Source organism: Schistosoma haematobium, chromosome 1, assembly GCF_000699445.3.
Source record: "Schistosoma haematobium chromosome 1, whole genome shotgun sequence".
Lineage (NCBI taxonomy): Eukaryota > Metazoa > Platyhelminthes > Trematoda > Strigeidida > Schistosomatidae > Schistosoma > Schistosoma haematobium.
The window spans coordinates 92,927,021-92,951,785 of NC_067196.1; the positions used below are offsets into that span (position 1 = coordinate 92,927,021).

Below are 24,765 nucleotides of genomic sequence, written 5' to 3' on the forward strand. Positions count from 1 at the left end.
AGTAAAAATCCTAGAGTAACAGCAGTGACAGTAACAGGAGTTGAAAAGACTAATTATAGAAAGAAAAAAGTATTAGATTCTGGGACTCAGGACTTAAGTGGAGACAAAGAGCTAATGCATTTGGATTATTATGAACGATTCCGAGTTATGTGATCCATCATCCATCATGGACTGACAGCACGTTTTTGGTCTTGTGTCCCCTTAGATTTATTCCAGCATACTCCGAAACCAAAAAATTCCGTCCATCGAAACGGGAGGTGATTGTGCATACTTAGTACATGTCCGAGCCACAGTTGATGAAGAATTGCTACAACATCATCCTATTTGCAGTTCTTATTTAGTATCCCATCCTTTATTTCAAGATCAATAGGAAAGTAAGTATTTGTCTTGACCAAAATCCCAGTGACAACTTGATACTTGTCAATGTCTATAAGTTAAACATTTAATTTAAACAAGAATACATACCATCAGATTAGATTTTTGAACATCTATGAAACACACGTGTGTAACATAAGATGTAGTGAACATTCATATGATGTCATCTTTTGATGGGGCGCATGTGTAGTGAAAAACTTAACAGAAAGGAGAATTTTTTGTATGAGCTTACAACAGAAAACTGGAAGACTATGTTGAAGCGAAAATATAAAAAAAAACATTCGAGACAGTTGTAGAACTGTACTGCGTTATACACAAAAATGTAAAAGGCATGCAGGATAACCTTTAACTATTCAGAAAACCAAGTTACTATTCGATTATCGATTCATGTTAGTCAGTTATAAGCGAAACAGAACCCAGGACATATGTGTACTAGACATAGTTGGCACATCACACCAGCACAGTGAGATAAAATTATCAAGATGTAGGAGTAATAGTAGTATCAGTAGAGAAAAAGAGACGAAGCATGGAGATAACTCGATGAAAATGAACGCAAGATTTCACTAAATCCACTGCGCTGACACTACAAAACATTTATACCACGGAAAAAGGAAGACAAATATTTGATGACTTGATGGAGAAGCACTGGAAGATGTGGAATGATTCATGTACCTGGTCAGTATCATCGATGAACAAGGAGGATTCGATGCACACATAAAGGCGAGGATTGGCAGAGCAAGGGCCGCATCCCTACAGTTTAACAACATATGGAACTCGAAACAACTGTAAACTAATACCAAAGTCAGAATCTTCAATACGAACGACACAACACATCTATTGTATGGAGTTGAAACTTGGAGAACTACCACAACGATAATCAAACATATACAAGTATCGGTAAACAATTGTCTATAGAAGATACTCAATGTCCGTTGACCGGATACCATCAGCAACAGCTTACTGTGTGAGAGAACAAACCAGCTTCCAGGCGAATAAGAAATTAGGAAAAGATGTCGGGAGTGGATACGACATACATTACGGAAATCACCAAACTGTATCACGAGGCAAACCCAGCTTGGAATGGTGAAGGGAAACAGAAAGAAGAAGGTCGAAGAACACACGACGTCAGGAATCGGTAGCAAACATGAAAAGAATTTCCCAGGACAGGGTTGGATGGAGAATGCTGATGGTTGGCATATGCTCCTCCACGAGGGGTAACAGGAGTAAGTAAATGTGTTAAGGGAAAAGTATCCAAGTAACATTGTCAAAAATATCAATCAGTGATTGGCAAAAAGAAAACCAAATGCAAAAACCAATAAAATGGTCGTCGTATCATATATATATGCAAACCAAAGCATGAGATTACAAAAGAGGAAAAGACGAGCTCCATCTAGCAAATAAATTGCACCAACTACAAGAAACACAAAATCAGACAAATTGGCCGTCATCTACACCTTCGTCTGCACGAAAACTACATCTAGATATCGAACGCCTTGATGTATCTAAGATTGATTGGCCCCTTCTCAGTTATCAATCAATTTTAAATGGATGTATCATTCATTTATTTATTTAAGCATATCAATATTCGTACAAATGGGCACCGAATACATATGCTTCACATAAGTCAATTGGTTCGCGCGTGAACTGGAATACTACCCGTGTGCACAAACTGAAGCAAATACTTTTCCTAGGTGACCATACCCGGAGTCTTCGACTTAAAGGTCTAATCCATAATGCAAACGAGCAACGTTAGGGGATGCAGTCCCATGGTAGCCAGTGACCAATAATTGGCTCATACGCCATTTCTTTCCTCAGGATTCTGGAGCCTATGTGCACGATTGGTTCTGAATTAGGGTTTTCCAACTACCCTAGGTGGATCTTCTGTATCTGTCAACCCGGTTGGAGCGCCGTACATTCGCTTTTCGTCGTCTCAATTTCGTAAACAACACCCCATTGCGAGAAGGCAGGGAGTAGAACTTTCTTGACAGTGGCTGTATATGCGTGACTATGTGAGGGCTTTTCGAGAGGGAGAGAGAGAGAGCGGACTCTCCCCATTCTCGTCCGTACCAGGGCATTTAGGGGAAAAATAAATGTTAGTCCGATAGCAGGCTGATCGTGACCCAAATAACTCCGTGTTAACATCTTTGACTATGAAGCTGGATGACACAGGATAAAATCTACCAGGGAGAATCATTTTGCTCAAAATTACACATACAAAACGTTGATGAGTGTAAAATAGCACGAAACATATTTCTAGGGTATCTTGTCGATTACCGTCAAAAAGATTTAACATCGCATATATCGACACACGTAAACAATTGTGAGCACACATTTGACTAGGAAAATGCCTTTGAATACGGAGGATACAAGGAAGATAACAGACGTTCCAGGAACTTGGCATACATGGTCAACTAAAAACCGGTAGTCACACCATAATCGACACAATTTACCAATCAATTAGAAAACATCATGGACAAATATAAGGTCGAGAATTAAGTCGAAGCATGAGACAATGAAAATGAATACACAGACAATGAGAAAGTTAAGGTCAATGATAACCAATCAGGATCAAGGCCAACGGGATATGCTGTCAGTCATAGGGATAAATTCCAATACCTACCTTCTACCTTGAGTTTTCCCTGATGACGTTATTCAAAGGAACAATGAAGGCTTCGTGACTAAATCATCCACCTCAGAAGACGAAACTCCTCCAAAAAGAAGGGACTGATTTACAATTAATATAGTAAAATAAATCATGTGGATATAACTCATATGTTAAATGTTTCATGGGGTTAATAAAGATAATAGTAGCAATAATAATAAGGATAAAGTCAGGTGATTATGACATGTACTAGTTGAAATGTCAGAGTAGCAATAATAATAATAATAATAATAATAATAATAATGACAATAATAATAATAATAATATTACTATTATTATATAAAGTGAGAATATGGCGAGATAAATAGAAATAAAAGAGGACTGGATGGTAAAAGCTTATATTACTTGGCTTCTATTTGGGATGATCCAGGTGTGGGTAAGGACAGATTGAATATATATCCCTGTTTTGACCACAGGTCATGTAGTTTGGTATGCAGGAAAATTTATTTTGAGACTATTTAATATCCTTGAAGAACCAAGCTACTTAAAATAACCTTAAAACGGCAAACGAGTGAGTACAACTTGTGACTACTCGGTCTAGAGAGTGGAGAACTATATTATTCGCTCACTAAGAGGTCTGTTACGTGGACATTGATTGATTGACAGAAGAGAATAGGATTGTATTGAAAACTTCTATACGTGAAATCAATCTTGACTCGATATAGTTGGTATTTTAAATCTCAGTACTGTGACCACTTTGATGATGAAAAGTAAAAAGGTTAATCAAGAAACTTTAAGAAGTTAAGAGGAGAGATAAGCCGAAAGAATGGCTTAACACGGTGGTGATCTCATATCACAAATAGGCTCCAGATGAAATCAAGATCCTGAACCATTGAAACATAAGAGTATTTTTGAAGGAACGATTTTTAGTTCTAAACCAGTAAAAGTGAAAGACACAGTGCCAAGAAAAGAACGTCAGAACTGTGTCGTTAAGATCAAATTTAAGGACTGTAACGCAGGTGAGACATCACGACAGTAGAATATCAAGGTTAAGAAATAAAAATTTCGCTTGAAGTGTATCTGTGCATCACGTGGCCTAGTATAGTGGTCAAATTATCTAGTATAATCTAGTATTTCGTACCAGAGGTCAATGCCTTTATTATTTTTTGCACTTAAAACACCTAATAAAAAACCTTTGCGATGGTGGAAAAAATTTGTAGCTTAGGAGAATGAATTTCATGAAGTTGTGTTTTCTAAGTTGGGAACGCACTTCTATCCAAACCCTCTTTAACTGATAAGTTAATTGATGTGCTTAAATCTCCAAAAGTGTTATCTATCTGAATATTAAGACGTTCTAATTATGTAAAAACAAGAAATATTAGCTTAAAGTTTCTAGGTGATTCCATGTAACTTCTAAACACAAGAAATAATATATGACAATACTATTTCTCATTTAAGAGTTATATTTGTAGGTGTATAATATAACACATGTAGGTTTTCAGCAGTAATAATAAAACTAAGTTTACACAACGAAATTGAAATTTTTCGCCAAATATGATAGAGTACTACCACTTGAAGATGTACTAACCTTCTGGGTTCTTCCATTCGTTTGCAAGATTTCCGGATTTTTGTGAAATGTTCCGTTCAAAATCTATGAAAAAAAAGACATTTTATGGTCAAAAGAAAGACTAGGAGGTTGTGTCCAATAAACATACAAACTTTATCTAGAAAGTCTGTAGAGTGCTGACTAGGTAGTTTTGGATGGAGGATAGGTACTCAAACAGTGGAATCCAGGACGCGCGTTTCGTCCTATTTAGGACCCGTCAGACAGATGTACTTGCATCCCAGAGTTGATGTTGAGTCCGGGACTTGAACCCAGTACGGTTCGCTTCAAACATCGTTGCTTTATTGGCTTAGCTACTGAATCCGGATAGTCACTATCTTGTGCAATGGGGTGACTGATCAATTGCAGTTCTAAACATCGATAGGAAGATTTAAATAAACAATACAAAGTGAATTAAAAATTAACCCCATTGCACAAACCAGTGGCTATCAAGACTAAGTAGCTAAGTGGGTGACACGATGGCATTCGAAGTGAACGACACTGGGTTCGAGTCCTGGAGTGAACATCATCTCAGGGGTACGAGTACAACTGGCTGTCGAGTCCTAAATACGAAAGAAGCGCGTCCTGGATTCCACTGCTAGCCGCAATCCATCTTTGCTTATAATGTTTGTGAGTGAAGGCAATATCGAGGAAATCCAAACAGGATGCACATATGCCAATAAGAGACTGACCAATTGCAGTCTTAAACATCAATGAGAAGATTCAAACAAACAATAAAAAATGAATTTTGCCTGAAACTTTACAACTCCATCCACCTACACTATTTCCACATCAAGGCTGTTGTCTAGACTATGAATTAAGTAGGAAATGAACAAAACTGAGGTGAATCGATTGATATTACTTAATATCTCAGAGTAGTAGTAATATTATTACCACTACGTATAGCAAGATTAAGTTTCGAGATAACATAACGAAAAGTAGCTGAACGCATTCACTAAAATACACATAATTTTACTCATGATTAAGAAAGCAATAATTTTTATTTCCTATAAACAACATACAAGATTTACTTTTATTGACCAGCATTTGAAGGTGTGAATCATCACGAGTCGGAATTTTCCAGAATGGTTGCAGTTGTTCTTCACTCTGTGAAACAAGTATTTATCATAATCAAGGTTAGGTTTAATAATTTTCAACCAATTAAGCATTGGATAACATGTCAATCGTAAAATAATATATTTATAAAATTTCTGCTCATTAGTATATTAAAAATATATCGTTATTTTACCATAAAACGAGTATATTAAGTTAAGCGAATACAATAAATGAGGAAAACTATGTTAGTTAATAAACAAAATGTATGTAAACGGTGTAAAACAAATGGATTTTCAGCGTAAATGTTTGCGTATTCTAAAACGAGAAACATCTCAACAACAAGAATTGTATGGAATTACTGATATTATCACCCGACCGTTGTTGCTACCTTGACGTGGTGGTCGGGCTTGCCTATCGTGGTGAAGCAACCGAGCTATACTGGCTGGAACAACCGTTACTCAAGGTCCTACCAAGTCAGACAGGTCAGTTGAAGAGCGGTAAGACTAAAAGCAACAAACCCAAGGTCCGAAGGCGAAGTCGGACTGCTGACTGTACAGAGGTGTGACAGCAGTAAGGTGTTTCCTTCAGACAACCAGCATGACAGCGATGCTGCCTTCCCACAAGGAGGGGTGGGGTTAGAAAAGGTCGACCCTAAAAATGCACACCTCACCTTACCTCACGGATATCCGTCTCCGGCGGAAAGGTCTCAACAAGTACGGAGCTAACACAAAAATTGCCCATAAAAACGTCGTGTGTGACCGACCTCAAGCAGTTGTCCCTTGGGCACTGCGGTCACGCTCTCGGGTCACTAAGACCACCTCTAATCCAATTTCCTTTTCAGGTACCTCCAGAAGAACCCTTCCTCGGTGTGAGCAACCGTGAAGTGATAAACGCCCTCATACCTCCAACAGCACTCAAGACCACTGTATTCATAATCAACCTCAGTCTTCACTTTCCATTACGCCTCCTACATCGACTTCAAACTCTAAACTTTTTTTTCGGCTTCCCCCTCAAATGTCACCATAGCCAACGATTCTAGTGCTCAAAACACTGTCCCAGGTCTACTGAAACCTCGCTCCAAACTACACATTCGAGACTTCAACATACGCACACTATGTCCAAACGTCCAACAGGCCTCCTTGGCTAAACCTCTACAATCTCGTACCATTGATATATGCTGTGTCTCCGAAACACGCATACAGGATCCTAGGGTAGTCATTCATTTGACCACACCTCGTCAAAACGGAGAGCCAACGAGATATACCCTTTGTATATCTGGCGACCCGATGATTAGTTTTCGTTGACTGACAGATCTATAGATAGCACTAAGTACCAGGGCAGAACAAGCACTGCTAGAGTGGATCCCCACCAACAGTCGTCTATGTGCTGTTCGGCTAAACGGCTCCGTAAGAACTCGGAAGGATAGGAACACACGTCGTTACCTTTTTATCGTTTCTGCCTACGCTCCCACTGACTGAAGCTCAGATGATGTGAAAGATGAATTTTACAGAAAGCTTTCTGAACTTCTTCAGAAAGCTAAACGCTCAGACACAGTACTCGTAGCAGGTGAATTCAATCCCGAGATAGGTAGTTTAAACCAAACAGAAAGACATTTAGGTGGGTATTTTAGTATTCCGGCACAACGAACAGATAATGGTGATCGTCTGCTGCAACTGTGCTCAGACAATCGCTTATTCTTAGCAAACACTCATTTTAAGCATAAGGAGAGACATCGTCTAACATGGCGACACCCTGCACCAAACCAACGATCAACTCAACTAGACCATATTGCCATCAGTCATCGTTAGAGAGGCTCGATAGAAGACTGTCGCTCGTTCTGGAATACCTCTTTGAACTCCGATCATGCTCTAATACGAGCACGCATCTGCTTGTGCCTCGTAGGACACCAAAAAACATATTAAGAAGATCCATTATGATTGAATTGAGTGACGAGGTAGCCAAAATCAGATTACAGGAACAACCAAAGTCACACTTAGGTACTTCTGAAAACGAAGCTGACCCAGATGTTGCTTGGAAAGATATACAAGCAGCTGTGGAAACAACAATAACATCTATTAGTGACTTAAACCACAGAGTTACAAAGAACCAGTGGATTTCTTCGAAGTCTAACACACTGATGGATTCTCGCAAACTCGTCCCATCAGGTTCCGAACATAATGAAGAGCGACAACAAATCAGATCTAAGTTAAGAAAAAGTCTAAGAAACGACCGTGAGCAGTGGTGGGCATCGAAAGCAAAAGAGATGGAAAAGGCGGCGACTATAGAAAACACAAGACAGCTTTACAGACTAATAAAAGAAACAGGAACTAATAAGTCAAGTGTAAGTGAGATTATTTCGGAAAAAGACGATACTCTCATCTGCTCCCAGTCCAGACGTTTAGAACGATGGGCGGAACATTTCAGAGAACAGCTCAGCTGGCCTTCAGCTACTCTACAACTATCCTCCATTCCCAGACAGTGTGAATGGAACATTGAAGTAGGTCCCCCAACTCTTGCTGAAGTTCAAAAGGCTATAGTTAATCTGAAACGAGGAAGGGCAGCTGGTCCAGATGGACTGGCTCCAGAGGTCTTTAAGGATGGTGGTCCAATTTTAGCGATTAGGTTGACTAATATTTTAGCTAAGATCTGGGAGTTAGACGTTATTCCATCTGACTGGTCACAATCACTTATCGTCCCATTATATATGAGAGGGTCAAAATCATCCTGTGACAACCACAGAGGGATTAGTTTAACTAATATAATATCTAAAATACTAGCCTCGATAATTATCAGACGCCTAACTAAGACTCGTGAACTGCAAACACGAGAGAATCAAGCTGGCTTCAGACCTGGTCGTGGCCGCATCGACCATATATAGTGACCATTTGTCAGGTTCTAGAACACAGGCATGCCTATCAGCGTTCGACAATGACAGTTTTACTTGACTTAAGAGCAGCATTTGATTCTGTAGACCGAAAGGTTCTTTATCACTGTCTATACTTGAAGGCTCTTTACTTTAACACTACTACTTGAGTCAGAGCTTATGGCGAACTGTCATCTACTTTTGCAACCTCAAGTGGTGTCCATCAAGGCATACTGATAGAAATAACGTATTCGTCGACTCGATCTTTGGGCACTAGTCTCTTCCCAGGAGGTCCACTTATCGACTTAGAATACGCAGATAACATAGTCCTGTTTGGTGAAGACGCTGATAAAATGCAGAGTCTTCTGGTAGCACTAAGCAACAATGCCAGAATGTTTGGAATGCGCTTCTCTCCCTCTAAATGCAAGTTGTTGCTTCAGGACTGGTCTGCGTCAACACCTGAACTAAGGATAGGGAGTGAAGTAGTCGAACGCGTTGACAACTTCACTGATCTTGGATGTTTGATCAGCCCTAATAGGTCGGTGTCTGACGAAATCTCAGCATGGAACCAAATAACTCGTCTGACTTTTGCCAATGTACGTCACCTATGGCGAAGGCGAGATATCCGTCTATTAATAAAGGAACGAGTATTCTTGGTGACAGGGTTCAGAATCGATCACAATGGCGTTAGTGTATACACTCCTTATGTCCCCATAAAACATGAGATTAAAATCGCTTTATATCTTTCTTCCTACCAACTAATTCCTTCTCCATATATCATATCCTTGTACACAATCTTTATTTTATATATTACTACCGTTGAAGCGACTACTTCTATGAATTCCGTGTTTAGCTTGTCATGCTAATGAGGTGTGGCAACTTGGACCGATGCATATATGTGCCTGGTCCTACGTTGTAGTTGGCTGACTGACTCTAGATAATACGATATGAGTAAAAATCATAGACAACAGTGATGTTACACAATTTTTTGTATATTACATAAACATTCATCTAAATAAAACTGAACCTGAAAATTCGTGGACAAACATATAATATATGTCCAACATTTCAGCAACACATTCACACTATCTACAAAAAGAGTCACAATGGAAATATAAAGCGAAATAATAATTGTAATAATAATAATACGTGGACAACTAACCAAACCGCCAAGAACAGCAAAATGAAGTAATGAATACAAATATGCGCTATTCATATTCTCCGGATCCATCATCTTAAAAACTTCTAGAGCAGCTGCAGGACGTCCACGAGCTAGGAGAATTCTGACTGCATCCGATGCAAAAGTGTTTGGGCCAAGTATTAGAGGCATTTTTTTCAATATCTATGAAGAAAGAAAAGTAGTACGATGATGTTCAGTCGTTTTAAACAAGAATATAAAATACACTTGGAAAAAATGTTCAATAATTTTGATTCGTAACTAGACTGCGTTTTTTCGTAAACAACTGATTTGTGGATACGAACAGTTAACTGGTGGTAGAATTCATCCTTGACTGCATCCGGGCTGCAATCTGTCGGGACATAGGCGGAGATGACGAAAAGACATGGTTTCTCACACCGATTTCTTCTCACTTTGATGGAACTCTCTAATCTAACAGCACATAACCGACTGTTAATCGGAATCCAATCGATCAGTGCTGCCTCAGCTCTAGCGCTTAGTGCGACACCAACGCCAGCAAGACCAGATGAAGATGCCACAGGGTCCCCGGATAAACGCACGTAAAACAAGCTTCTTGAAGCGACAGATGGAGAACGAATTTGTAATACTTCACCAGAATCTTGAATACGGGTCCCGCATAGACAACAAACGTCGATATTAAGACTTCCCAAAGACATAGCCAGCCCTATCTGTTATCCGACCTGCATAAGTGTGCGAACGTTGAAGGTAGACAGTTTGAATGGTGCACGTGGTTTCAGAAAAACTGATTTAGTATTCGTATGTATTGGTAGCATACAATTTTCAACCAGGCAGTGACTCGAGAACGTTTAGATCGAACCGAATTTCCACCATAGGCGAACTGCTGAATGAGTCTAAAAATAAGGATAAATAAAGTGGGAATAAAAGAGAGTGAATAAATGACGTAAAAAATAATAATAGTAACAATAATAGTAATAATAATGATGATGTGAATCGTTTGATTGTTGATCGAAGCAAGACGATTATTTTCCAAAATATCGACATTTCATCATCTTTGTGTGTGGGCTGTGATACTGCCCGGGTGCCCAGACCGAAGCAGGTGGTTTTCTTAGTGGGGCCACAACCCGAGCCTTTGACCAAAAGGTCTGACCCACAAGGCAGTGGAGCATCGTGAGGAGATGCAGTTTCATGGTAGTCGGTGACCAACGGTCGGTTCATACGCCATTTGTTCCCTCAGGATATTGGGGCCCATATGCACCATTGGTTTGGGATCCGGTTAAAGCGCCGGACATTCGCCTTTTGTCCTTTCATTTTCTTAAGCAACAGTAATGCCACGAGAAGGCAATGAGTAGGACTTCCCTGGCAGAGGCTGTATACGAGTGGCCGTGTGAGAGCATTTCGAGAGGGAGGGCGAGCCCACCTCACTCGGCCATACCAGGGCATTTGGTTGTATTAATGGTTTGTGTGGTTTTTAGAAAAGACATCGGCTTCGTGACTTCCGAAGAATCTCGGCTTTCACTATAAGACATCATAACTATTCTGAATGAAGATCCTTCAACTCCCAGTGCGAGGTTTAGATGGTTGAAATTGTTCATTCTGGTTAGTGTTTTTTCAGGAAGATATTTTCTACAGAATGGGGTTGCAGACCTCATGCCCAACCCTCCTTCTTTACTCAGGTTCGGGACCGGCATCAACTCTAGAAGAGATACATGTGGAGTTGTATTCACTAGATTTATCCCAAATACTTCGTTGATTATTGTGAAACAAATTAATGAAATCGGGATTATCATCAGATAAAAAATTATCTTACCTCAACTTAGCTTTATAAAATTGAGAAAGAAAATATAAGATGAACGAAAACGGAATGTTTGAAGCTATCAACAATATAGTGGAAAATACATTCGATTAAGGTCAAGAAAAATAAAATTTTATAATCAACATAAAAAATATCGTACTTCGCGACATGTTGCACTGGGGTCTTTTTGCGAACAAACGAGCTTTATGTAAATATCCAAAATAAATGACGGAGGAAATACGTGAGAATCAATTTGCTTCATTTCGGCTTTTACAGGCTGAAGAACAGTGAGGGCTTCATCTAGAGTTTTCATCAAACTACTTTTGTCCCCAAGATCGGCATAAGCAGACAAGATACTTTCATACCCAATTCTCGATGGCCATAAACCGATAACTGACAACTTTTCTTGCAAAGAAACCAACTTATTAGGCAACCTGCAAAACAGGTGTACAATTTTAAGATACATAAAAGACGGTAGATGATTGTTGATAAAATATTTGCATATTCATTGTTCTGTTGCAGAAACCATTAGGTATATACTTCATATGGCTATTCTAAATCTAAATGAAGTCTAGACCTCAGAGAATAGAAATGAAGCATTAGTCACTGCTAGAAAAAAATCTGAATAATAGAACAGCGTAGCTGAGTAATTTAATACATGTTTATGAAGTGGTTATGAGCAATATCGGTTACGAAACGTCTACTGTTGTCAAACAGTAGCCAAACGTTATCGAGTAAAGCAGGGCTCGCAGTCATAACCAAACAGTTAATGATCTAGAAATATAACCACTAGATTGGCACCTAACCAGAAATACAAAATGAATTTCCCTAATAAGCGAAAATCGCATTTGATCTCCAGATCTTAAACATAGTATTAGACATTAGTTACTTTTATCTCTTTCATTGTATATACATTCAAACTTGATTTTCTTTTGTACTGTTATGAAGCGTTCTAAATTGGATTAATGTGCCGATGTGACTTTCATCTGATCATCAAGACTTAGGAATATTGTAACAAAAACTGCTACACTTCCCAGCATCAAGAATGAAAGAAATAAACATAGAGAAAAACTTACAAGGACAGTGATATAGAAACATATTCTTTTTAATAAATTCTCTTCCGATTCTACAGTTATATATTCAAATTAATAATTCAACAAGTGGCCAGGTTCAAGGCAAATACATTGTTTAAAATTATAGCATGTGAATTAGGAACTATTAATTTGAGTAAATAATTGCAGAACCTGAAGAGGATTTATTGAAAAGAACATTCTTCATTCACATGTGTTTTTAATATGATGGGAATTTTTCAGATTTTACAATGATATACATTAAGATGTGATGTAACTAAGCAAATCACCCTCTCCTTTTACTTCATGAAGTCTACGATCGACACTTAATCACACCTTATAGTCCCTCAGGAACTGTCACATTTGTGCCCGACCGTTGTTGCTACCTTGACGTGGTGGTCGGGCTTGCCTATCGTGGTGAAGCAACCGAGCTATACTGGCTGGAACAACCGTTACTCAAGGTCCTACCATGTCAGACAGGTCGGTTGAAGAGCGGTAAGACTAAAAGCAACAAACTCAAGGTCTGAGGGCGAAGTCGGACTGCTGACTGTACAGAGGTGTGACAGCAGTAAGGTGTTTCCTTCAGACAACCAGCATGACAGCGATGCTGCCTTCCCACAAGGAGGGGTGGGGTTAGAAAAGGTCGACCCTAAAAATGCACACCTCACCTTACCTCACGGATTTCCGTCTCCAGAGGTAAGGCCCTTTGAAGAAGGGAGCTAACACATTAATAACCTTCCACGAAAAGGCCGTGCGTGACCGGCCTCAAGCAGTTGTCCCTTGGGCTCTGCGGTCACGCTCCCAGGTCACTGAGACCACCTCTAATCCAATTTCCTTTTCTGGTACCTCCAGAAGAACCCTTCTACGGTGTGGGCAACCGGGAAGTGATAAACGCCCTCATACCTCTAACAGCACTCAAGACCACTGTATCCATAATCAACCTCCATCTTCAATTCCTATTATTCCTCCTACATCGACTTTCAACTCTAAACTTCCTCTTTCGGCTTCCTCCTCAAGTGTCACCAATTCTAGTGCTCAAAACACTGTCCCAGATCTACTGAAACCTCTCTCCAAACTACACATTGGAGCCTTCAACGTACGCACCCTATGTCAAATCGGTCAGCAGGCTTCCTTGGCTAAAACCCTAGAGTCTCTTACCATTGATGTATGCTGTGTCTCCGAAACACGCATACAGGATTCCAGTGTGGTCATTCACTTGACCTCACCTCGTCAAAACGGAGAGCCAACGAGATACACCCTACGTGTATCTGGTGACCCGATGGCCAATTCTCGTGGACTGGCAGGTGTAGGCATAGCACTAAGCATGAGGGCGGAACAAGCACTGCTAGAGTGGATCCCCGTCAACAGTCGTCTATATGCTGTTCGGCTAAACGGCTCCGTAAGAACTCGGAAGGATAGGAACACACGTCGTTACCTTTTTATCGTTTCTGCCTACGCTCCCACTGACTGAAGCTCAGATGATGTGAAAGATGAATTTTACAGAAAGCTTTCTGAACTTCTTCAGAAAGCTAAACGCTCAGACACAGTACTCGTAGCAGGTGAATTCAATCCCGAGATAGGTAGTTTAAACCAAACAGAAAGACATTTAGGTGGGTATTTTAGTATTCCGGCACAACGAACAGATAATGGTGATCGTCTGCTGCAACTGTGCTCAGACAATCGCTTATTTTTAGCAAACACTCATTTTAAGCATAAGGAGAGACATCGTCTAACATGACAACCCCCTACACCAAACCAACGATGGACTCAAATCAGTCAGTCAGTCAGTCAGTAACAACGTAGAACTTTGTACGCACATACATCAGTTCGAGTTGCCACACCACATTAGCACAAAGATGCAGTTGTCGATTCAAATCCCGTAGTGGTAGAGGTAATAAGAGTATAAGCAGTAATCGGGAAGATTAGGGTTTGGAGATGTTATTTAAAGAGTATAATACAGTGAAATAAATTTGGAAAGAGGAAAAAAGGGACATAAAGGATTCAGAAGATTAGAATTTGGGAGAACACAGAGAGTGGATGCACCTGCGCCATTGCAAACGATTTTTAGCCATGTCATTCAGGGTCTCTAACCATCGGTTGCTATCATCTCGCGGTCCCCAACCAGGTAGTCTACACCTACGAACATGGCTCAGTCCACTTGTCAGTGACTTCATGGACTTGTGCCATCTTTTGGTCTGGCCGCCCCTAGCTTTCTTCCAACCTACTCCTATACCACTGAACATAGCACGTCGAGGCAGTCGGTCGTTCGGCATACGTAACACGTGTCCCAGCCATCTCAACTGATGAAGTTTCACTACGTCATCAATTGATTTGCCATCCTTACCTAGTACCCGTTTCCTAACAACTGTGTTACTTACTCGATGGTCCCATGATATACGAGCAATGTTTCGAAGACACCTATGATCAAATACTAGTAGCCTACGGATATCCTCTACTCTTACCGGCCATGTTTCACTGCCATAATGTAGGACGGAACGAACTGCTGCGCAGTAAACACGTCCTTTGGTTGATAGACGGATATCTCGCCTACGCCATAAATGACGCAAGTTGGCAAAAGCTAGTCGAGCCTTCTGTATCCGTGCTGAGATTTCGTCACACACCAGACCACAAGGGCTGATGAGACTTCCAAGATAAGTGAAGCGGTCGACACACTCAACTACTTCACTCCCTATCACTAGTTCGGGTGTCGATGTAACCCAATCCTGAAGCAACATTTTGCATTTCGAGGGAGAGAATCGCATCCCGAACATGCTTGCATTGTTGCTTAGAGTGGTCAGTAGACTCTGCATTTTGTCAGCATCTTCACCAAATAGAACTATGTCATCGGCATATTCTAAGTCAACAAGTGAACCTCCCGGTACAAGTTCAACCCCTGGAAATTTAGATGAGGAGAGTGTTATCTCTAAAAGTACGTCGACCACAAAGTTGAACAAGAATGGGGAGAGTGGACAGCCCTGACGAACACCACTTGAGGTAATCAATTCCGATGACAGTTCGCCATAAGCTCTCACTCTACCAGTTGTGTTCGAGTAGAGAGCCTTTATAAGGTTAATGTACTTCTTTTGTACTCCTTTCAGTGACAAACACTGCCATAGAACCTCACGATCAACAGAGTCAAATGCCGCCTTAAGGTCGAGAAATACTACCATTGTGGGGCGTCTGAATGTGTGTCTGTGTTCTAGAACGTGACGTAGTGTGAATATCTGATCTATACAACCACGTCCAGGTCGAAAACCGGCCTGGTTTTCTCTAATCTGCTCTTCACGAGCTTTGATTAGGCGTCGAAGTATTATTGAAGCTAATATTTTAGACACTATATTGGTCAAACTGATTCCTCTGTGATTGTCACAAGAGGACTTTTGTCCTTTCTTATAGACTGGCACAATCAGTGATTGAGACTAGTCAGATGGGATTACGTCCAGTTCCCAAATTCTACCCAACACCTCAGTTGATCTCACTACTAATACTGGACCACCATCCTTAAAAATCTCAGGAGTAAACCTGTCAGGGCCTGCTGCTCTCCCTCGTTTCAGATTTCCTATGGCTTTTTCAACTTCGTAAAAGGACGGAGGACCTACACTAACTTGACATTCAGGTTGACTAGAGATCGTGGGAAACCGAAGTGTGGCTGAAGGCCAGTTTAACTGATCCCTAAAGTGTTCTGCCCATCGATCCAATCTCCTGGATTGAGAATGTATAATATGTCCATCTTTCTCTGAGATTGTTTCGCTAATGGTCGGGTTCCTAATTCCTGTTTCCTTAACAAGTCTGAACAATTGTCTGCTATTACCTATTGCCGCTGCCTTTTCCATCTCTCTTGCTTTCGCTACCCACCACTGTTCGCGATCATTGCGTAGACTTCTTGTCAGCTTGCGCTTAAGCTGACTCCGCTCTTCATTATGTTCAGAGCCAGATGGGATGAGTTTCCGAGCATCTATCAATGAGATAGATGCTGTTGAGATCCAGTGTTGCTCCCTAACCTTCTGGTTTACCTTACTAGCAGATATCACTGCTGTTTCCACAGCTTTTCGGATATCATTCCATGCTGCATCGGGGTGGGCATCACATACATGGCTGCCTAACTGTTTGCCTAGTTGTTCCTGAAATATACTCTTAGCTTGACTGTCATTTAGTAGGCCCCTAAGAGGTTTCCTTGCAGCGACTTTCCTACGTCCAGTAAGACGCAGACAGATACGCGCTCGCACTAGAGCATGATCTGAATCTAGGCATGTGCTCCAGAATGAGCGACAGTCTTCTATCGAGCCCCTCCATCAATGGCTGATTACGATTTGATCTATTTGGGTCCAACGTTAGGACGAATTAGGGGGTCGCCATGTTAAAAGATGTTCTTCCTTATGCTTAAAGTTAGTATTTGTAAGGAACAGGCGGTTATCTGAGCATAGCTGCAACAGACGGTCGCCATTATCTGTTCTTTGAGCCACGACACCATAAGATCCACCCAAGTATCTTAATTTACATACTTGAGCATTAAAATCACCGGCCATTATTATTACATCCAAGCACCTATCTTTTCGGAGAAGGTCGGAGAGCTTTCTGTAAAACTCATCTTTTACATCATCTGTGCTGCAGTCAGTGGGAGAATAGGCAGAGACGACGAAGAGGCAACGACGAGTGTCCCCATCTTTTCGGATCCTTACTGTTCCATTTAGTTGGACAGCACACAAACGACTGTCTACTGGGATCCACTCTAAGAGAGCTAGTTCTTCCCTAGGACTCAATGCTATACCTACGCCGGCGAGGCCACAGGAAGCAGAATCAGGGCTTCCAGATACACGAAGCGTAAATCGAGTCGGTTCCTTATTTTGGCAAGGTGAGGTCAAATGAATGACGCTACTTGGATCCTGTATGCGCGTTTCGGAGACGCAGCACACATCGATGGCGCGAGATTCTAAAGTTTTAGCTAAGGAAGTCTGCTGTCCTATTTGGCAAAGTGTTCGTACGTTAAAAGCTCCTACGTATAGTTTAGAGCGTGGTTTCAGGAGACCAGGAATGGCGTTCCACGTACTCGAATCGTTTGCCCTAGCGGTGCGAGGTGATAAAGAGACGTGAGGAGGGTTAGTCGGGGAGATAAGAGAGGTATTAGGAGGTGTAGGAAGGATTTGAATGTGACCACCTTGGTCTCTTGTGCTGTTACGGGTATGAGGGCTGATGCCACTTCCCGGCTGCCCACACCAAGGAAGGGTATTTCTTGAGGAACCTGAAAAGGAAATAGGATTAGTGTTGGTCTTGACGACCTGGGAGCGTGACCGCAGAGCCCAAGGGACAACTGCTTGAGGCCAATCGCGCACGGTCTTTTTGTGGAAGGTTTTTGACGTGTTAGCTCCCTTCTTCAAAGGGCCTTACCTCTGGAGACGGAAATCCGTGAGGTAAGGTGAGGTGTGCATTTTTAGGGTCGACCTTTTCTAACCCCACCCCTCCTTGTGGGAAGGCAGCATCGCTGTCATGCTGGTTGTCTGAAGGAAACACCTTACTGCTGTCACACCTCTCTACAGTCAGCAGTACGACTTCGCCCTCAGACCTTGAGTTGCTGCTTTTAGTCTTACCGTTCACCAATCGACCTGCCTGGCATGGTAGAACCTGCAGGAACATATGTTCCAGACAATATAGCTCGGTTGGGTCATCACGATAGGCAAGCCCGACCACCGCATCATGGTAGCAGCTTCGATCGGGGATGGACTCAAATAGACCATATTGCCATCAGTCATCGTTAGAGAGGGTCGGTACAAGATTGTCGCTCATTCTGGAGTACCTGCTTGGACTCCGACCATGCCCTAATACGGGCACGCATTTGCTTGCGCCTCAATGGACGCAAAAAAGCCACATTAAAAAGACCCATTAGAACTGAGTTGAGTAACGAGAAAACCAAAAATAGGTTCCAGGAACAACTGAGGTCACAATTAGGTACTTCTGAAGACGAGGCTGACCCAGATATTGCTTGGAAAGATATACAAGCAGCTGTGGAAACAACAATAACATCTATTAGTGACTTAAACCACAGAGTTACAAAGAACCAGTGGATTTCTTCGAAGTCTAACACACTGATGGATTCTCGCAAACTCGTCCCATCAGGTTCCGAACATAATGAAGAGCGACAACAAATCAGATCTAAGTTAAGAAAAAGTCTAAGAAACGACCGTGAGCAGTGGTGGGCATCGAAAGCAAAAGAGATGGAAAAGGCGGCGACTATACAGAACGCAAGACAGATCTACAGACTAATAAAAGAAACTGGAATCAGTAAATCAAGTGTAAGCCAGACTATTTCGAAAAAAGACTACACCTTCATCTGCTCCCAGTCCAGACGTTTAGAACGATGGGCGGAACATTTCAGAGAACAGCTCAGCTGGCCTTCAGCTACTCTACAACTATCCTCCATTCCCAGACAGTGTGAATGGAACATTGAAGTAGGTCCCCCAACTCTTGCTGAAGTTCAAAAGGCTATAGTTAATCTGAAACGAGGAAGGGCAGCTGGTCCAGATGGACTGGCTCCAGAGGTCTTTAAGGATGGTGGTCCAATTTTAGCGATTAGGTTGACTAATATTTTAGCTACGATCTGGGAGTTAGACGTTATTCCATCTAACTGGTCACAATCACTTATCGTCCCATTATATATGAGAGGGTCAAAATCATCCTGTGACAACCACAGAGGGATTAGTTTAACTAATATAATATCTAAAATACTAGCCTCGATAATTATCAGACGCCTAACTAAGACTCGTGAACTGCAAACACGAGAGAATCAAGCTGGCTTCAGACCTGGTCGTGGCTGCATCGACCACATATTCACCATTCATCAGGTTCTAGAACATAGGCATACTTATCGGCGTCCGACAGTGGTGGTCTTTCTTGACTTAAAAGCAGCATTTGACTCGGTAGACCGCGAGATTCTGTGGCAGTGTCTGTCATTGAAAGGCGTACCTCAGAAGTACATAAACCTTGTAAAGGCTCTTTACTCGAACACTACTAGTCGAGTCAGAGCTTATGACGAACTGTCATCTACTTTTGCAACCTCAAGTGGTGTCCGTCAAGGCTGTCCACTTCCTCCATTTCTGTTTAACTTCATCATAGACCTACTGATGGAAATAACATTCTCGTCGACTGATTTCTCGGGTATTGATCTCCTACCAGGAGGTCCACTTATCGACTTAGAATACGCAGATAACATAGTCCTGTTTGGTGAAGACGCTGATAAAATGCAGAGTCTTCTGGTAGCACTAAGCAACAGTGCCAGAATGTTTGGAATGCGCTTCTCTCCCTCTGAATGCAAGTTGTTGCTTCAGGACTGGTCTGCGTCAACACCTGAACTAAGGATAGGGAGTGAAGTAGTCGAACGCGTCGACAACTTCACTTATCTTGGAAGTCTGATCAGCCCTAATGGGTTGGTATCGGACGAAATCTCAGCACGGATTCGAAAAGCTCGTTTGGCCTTTGCCAACTTACGTCACCTATGGCGAAGGCGAGATATCCGTCTATCAATAAAAGGACGAGTATACTGCGCGGCAGTCCGTTCTGTCTTACTTTACGGCAGCGAAACATGGCCTTTAAGAGTAGAAGACACTCGTAAGCTACTAGTATTTGACCACAGATGCCTTAGAAATATTGCTGGCGTCTGTTGGGATCACCGGGTAAGTAATAGTGAGGTTAAACGCAGGGTATTAGGTAATGGTGGTAAATCAGTTAATGAGGTTGTTAATCTTCATCGACTGAGATGGTTGGGCCACGTGTTACGTATGCCTGAATACCGATTACCACGACGTGCAATGCTAACCGGTGTTGGAGATGGTTGGAAGAAACTTAGGGGCGGCCAAACCAAAACGTGGCATCAGTCCTTGAAGTCACTAACTTCTAGTCTGAGCCATGTTGGTAGATGCAGACTACTTGGTTGGGGTCCGTGTGTCTATCGTAACCGATGGTTGGAGACTCTTGGTGACATGGCTCAGAATCGATCACAATGGCGTCGGTGTATACACTCCCTGTCTTCCCTTAAACTAAGAGATTAAAATCGCTTCATACCTTTCTTTCTACGAACCAATTTTTTCTTCTTGTACTATATCTCTATATGCAATCTTTCTCTTATATATTACCACCTTTGACCTAACCACTGCTATGAATCCGGTGTTCATCTTGCTGTGCTAATGCGGTATGGCAACCTGGACCGAAGCACATATGTGCCTGGTCCTACGTTGTAGCTGACTGACTGACTGTCACATTTGTGGGCTAGTCTGCCACTTTGAAGTATGGAACCGATGATGGTTGACTTTCTTTTCAGAATGCCAAATAGTTACATCTCGACGTTTAAGACAACCAAAAATTAATTTTCTATACAGAATCTGTTTCGTCCCAGAAACCCCATTTTAAAAGCCTTACATCTGAATCATCTAAGTAAGACCCATAAAAAATGGTTATTCAACTGTATCTAATTCCAGAACATCACAAAGGTGGACTATAGTGAATCCGACTATCCTTAATTTCAAGGTTGTGCAAGGAATCCAGTTGCTAAAGTTATAAGTTTTCTACGGCGAGAGATTGTTGAACCTATGCTCAATCGTCCTACTTCATTTTAGCTTTAAACTTGCAGTTAGGTAGAGAGGTAGAAAACAGCGAATACAGCTGTGCTATTGCGAACTGTGAGATTTCAACCAGTCTCCAGCAATTGATAGAAGTTATTGAGTGGACCCAAGACAATTAATCTGTATCTACCAACATGACCCAGGTCAACAGTCAATTAGATCATAGAGTAATGCCATATTTTAGTCTAACCTCCCCTAGCTTTCTTTCAACTTGCTCATACACCAGTCTGTCAAGGTAGTCGGTGGTTGGACACAAGTAATACATGTCCCAACCACCTCAGTCGGTAAAAACTCACCATACCATCAATCGATTTGTCATCCATACGTAGTGCTCTCCACATAACCTCCTAATTGTAAATTCGATGTTCTCAACACATATGAGCGATGTTGGAAGGCATTGATAATCGAATTCTGGTAACTTACGAACATCCTCTAACTTTAAGGGTTATGTTTCACGGCCATAACAAAGAGAAGAGATAAGTAGTATACCCGTCCTTTAGTCGGTAGACAGAGCTAATCACATTACCGACATGCTTACATTGCTGCTTAAAGTGGTCAAACGACTCGGCAATTTGTTAGTGTCTTCAAACAGATTTATATTATCTACACATTCTAAATCAAAAAGAGAACTTCCCGGTAAAAGATCGACTCCTCATAATTCACGATAAGTGTTATCTTTAAAAGCGTCTGTGACGAAGTTAAATAAAAGTGGGGGAAACGAACAACCTTGACCAACACCAAAGTTGATAATCCCTATGAGATTTCGCCATAATCCCTGATTCAACGAAGTGTTCGAGTGGGGAGTCTGTACAATGTTAATATACTTCTTTGATATGCCTTTTAATGATAGACACGATCGACAGTCGAACGCCACCTTAATGTCAAGGAATACAACTCGAGTCGGTCGTCGGAAAGTATGTCTGTTATGGTAGATTGAACTGATGTACATACGTACTAGGTTTTACGTTGTCACTGACCGATTCTAATTCCATGTAGTTTTGTGGGAGTATAAATATCTAAGTAACAACGATAAACCTAAAGAATGCTGTCAAACTACCTGAGATTCCAACATTTTTAGCTAGTAGGCAGGAAAAATAAATGAACAATCCCCCACTTTAGACGGTTCAACAGGTAAAAATACACTGATTATAGCTTTTGTGTAGCCTCTAAAAAAGATATGGCTATGTTCTGTCAAAGGACGAGTTACGAGTACGTAAAATTTATGCAAAGAAAAAGTGCCAATAGCAAATTTTTAAAAAAAATATCAAGAGCTACTAATTAACTACGCCTGATTCGTAGCGCCAAAATCATAACTGGTTACAGAACAACGAGCTAACTTGAAAATACTGTGAAACTTACCCAGCTTTAACGTAACCATGAAGAAAATGGGAAAACGTATGTGAGCTAGGAATGACCCCAGACTCCTTTAACGACCGTAAGTGTGATCTGGGACATGAATGAAAGACATTTGTCTTACTTTGCCTGCTTAATATCTCCGGCCACACAACTTTGACGAATGAAAGCTCCGAAAATGCACTGTTAAGTAAGAAGGGAAACAATGAAATATACCTCACTAGGACTCATGTCCCTCTTCTTAAGACAAGCCAACACATCGCTCGCATTAAAGATCATTCCTAAATTGATTTTCACATTTAAGTATTTTTCTACTAAAGCGATATCACCAACTAAAAACATTTAAACAGTGAAAACGTTCTACTTTCAAGGATCTTATCCCAGATACTGAGTACTACTCTTTCGACTTCTTCTGATTTACTAGCAACTGCTTTCATCTTGTGATTTTGCAAAAAGTAATGGATTTCAGAAACATTTGGTGGATATTTTATGGGTCCATGGCACCTTTCAGAATCACTTCCAGATACTAAAGTAGACAGTAACCTTTGATAACTTCATCATTAACCAAATAACTGTTCACCATACCTGAGCGACAATCCATAACTCGGCAATCGACGCCTTATTACGGAACGTAGCACTTTATGTGTGAACAAAAAATGCGAGCAACGCCTCATCGTCCACTGACGGAGGCTGCTGAGCAGTTGAAGGTCACAACATCGTCAAACGATTTGTGCGTTACCTCGATAATTGGCAAGGTTTTGCGGAAGCGGTCAAATCAAGACAATTTCAGATTTAATTTGAGTTCAGCCACAAATGAATTTATCCTTGAGGTGGAAATATCGCCACTACAAATCTGGGTTTTGGGTCTGTGCAGTAAATGGTGAGCCAAAAGTCACACCCGTTAAACTGTTCACAATCATCCTTCAAGACGACAGTTAACGTCAAGTGAACGAATATAATTTTGAGACCGTTTCTATTGAGTAATACACCAACTCGAAGCTTACGACATCTGGTTTCTCGGAAGTTCCACAAACCGCTTACCAAGGACGTGTAGCGGTAAATAAATCCCCAAAATAAATAGCTCTGTAAGTTTTCGACATTGGATGATGACCACATTGGTTTTAATGGACTCACCCGGCTGAAGGCCCTCGGTCATGCATCCGCACCAGATCACGAGTGGGAACGCCGTGCTCAACATCCCCTGCAATCGCTAGCGAGATTTGTTCAGTCGATCCTCGATAAATTGATAGCCTATCAAATATATCTTCGAAACTCCTCACTTCTGTCATTTGATTCCACTTGGTGGGTACGATTCATATTAGGTGTTACTGGCTAAAGCGTTGTCAAACTCCGAATACCTTTGGCATCTTCATTGGTGAGCCCAACGTGATCTGGTACACCAAATTGCAAACTGTGAGTCTGTTCTTTTATGGGATTCTATATATCATTGCGTTATTCTAATTTTTCATACATTGTGATATTTTTTTCGTGTTTTTGGATATATATTTTTTGTCCACTCGTTCATTCTCGTACTTGATAATTCACTATGACTGAACAGACACCCAAGGTATTTAAGTTGAAGACTATGTCCCCACCTTCGTTCCAACTGATGCCCTTCTGGCCATACAACTTTGAAGTCTGGTTCTGCTGCGCAGAAGCCGACTTCTCCGAGCACGGCGTGATCGACACACGTAAACAATTCCTCGCAGTAGTCCATGCACTACCGCGTGAATTCAACAAGTATGTAACACCTAGTATGTTTGCTAGTGATGTTTCTGAAAATTGCGAGATACTGAAACGTTCTATTCTTAAACGCGGATATCTAACCGATAGACAAAGGTTAGACTAACTTCTTAATAACATCGACCTGCGACACGGTTCTGCGACGGACGTGTTGCAACGAATGAGAGAGGTTATCGGCCAAAGAAATTTCGTTGATGGCCCATTCAAACAACTTTTCATATCCAAACTTCCCCAACAGGTGCAAGCTGTGCTGATCTCGTTTCACAACAACGCCTTAGACGGGCTGGCTGCATTTGCCGACCGTATTTTAGAAATCACCAAATCCTCTAATACCGAGGTTTTTCAGTCAAAGAAAAGCCTCAAACGATTTGGAATGACGTAACAAAATTATGTCATCCACTTACACGTTATCTTATACTTCGTAACGAACATAAATGGTCACACACTCCGCGAAGAAGCACTTTACGTAGGCGATCTGTCTCTAAACCACGAGAGACGGATAACCCCGACTGGTGCTGGTACCATAACCAGTATAGAAAG

The 24,765-nt window shown here is 41.3% G+C and overlaps 1 protein-coding gene across 2 annotated transcripts in view; it reads right to left on the reverse strand.

Annotated features, from left to right (window-relative positions):
* The window catches only part of MS3_00002485 (uncharacterized protein), a 66,156-nt gene extending 42,955 nt beyond the window's left edge, over positions 1–23,201 (reverse strand). The window contains exons 1-9 of one of the 2 annotated variants that reach the window (XM_051210085.1): positions 23,068–23,201; positions 22,847–23,034; positions 22,699–22,814; positions 22,607–22,665; positions 22,489–22,575; positions 11,611–11,884; positions 9,662–9,841; positions 5,612–5,687; positions 4,566–4,628 (exon numbers count right to left, since the gene is read on the reverse strand). In XM_051210085.1, coding sequence (XP_051075580.1) covers positions 4,566–4,628; positions 5,612–5,687; positions 9,662–9,841; positions 11,611–11,884; positions 22,489–22,575; positions 22,607–22,665; positions 22,699–22,713 — 754 coding nt within the window. In that variant the 5' untranslated portion in view covers positions 22,714–22,814; positions 22,847–23,034; positions 23,068–23,201. Of the gene's footprint in view, positions 1–4,565; positions 4,629–5,602; positions 5,688–9,661; positions 9,842–11,610; positions 11,885–22,488; positions 22,576–22,606; positions 22,666–22,698; positions 22,815–22,846 lie in introns of both variants that reach the window. The other variant, XM_051210086.1, reaches the window with a different exon arrangement.
* Positions 23,202–24,765: the final 1,564 nt, after the last annotated feature.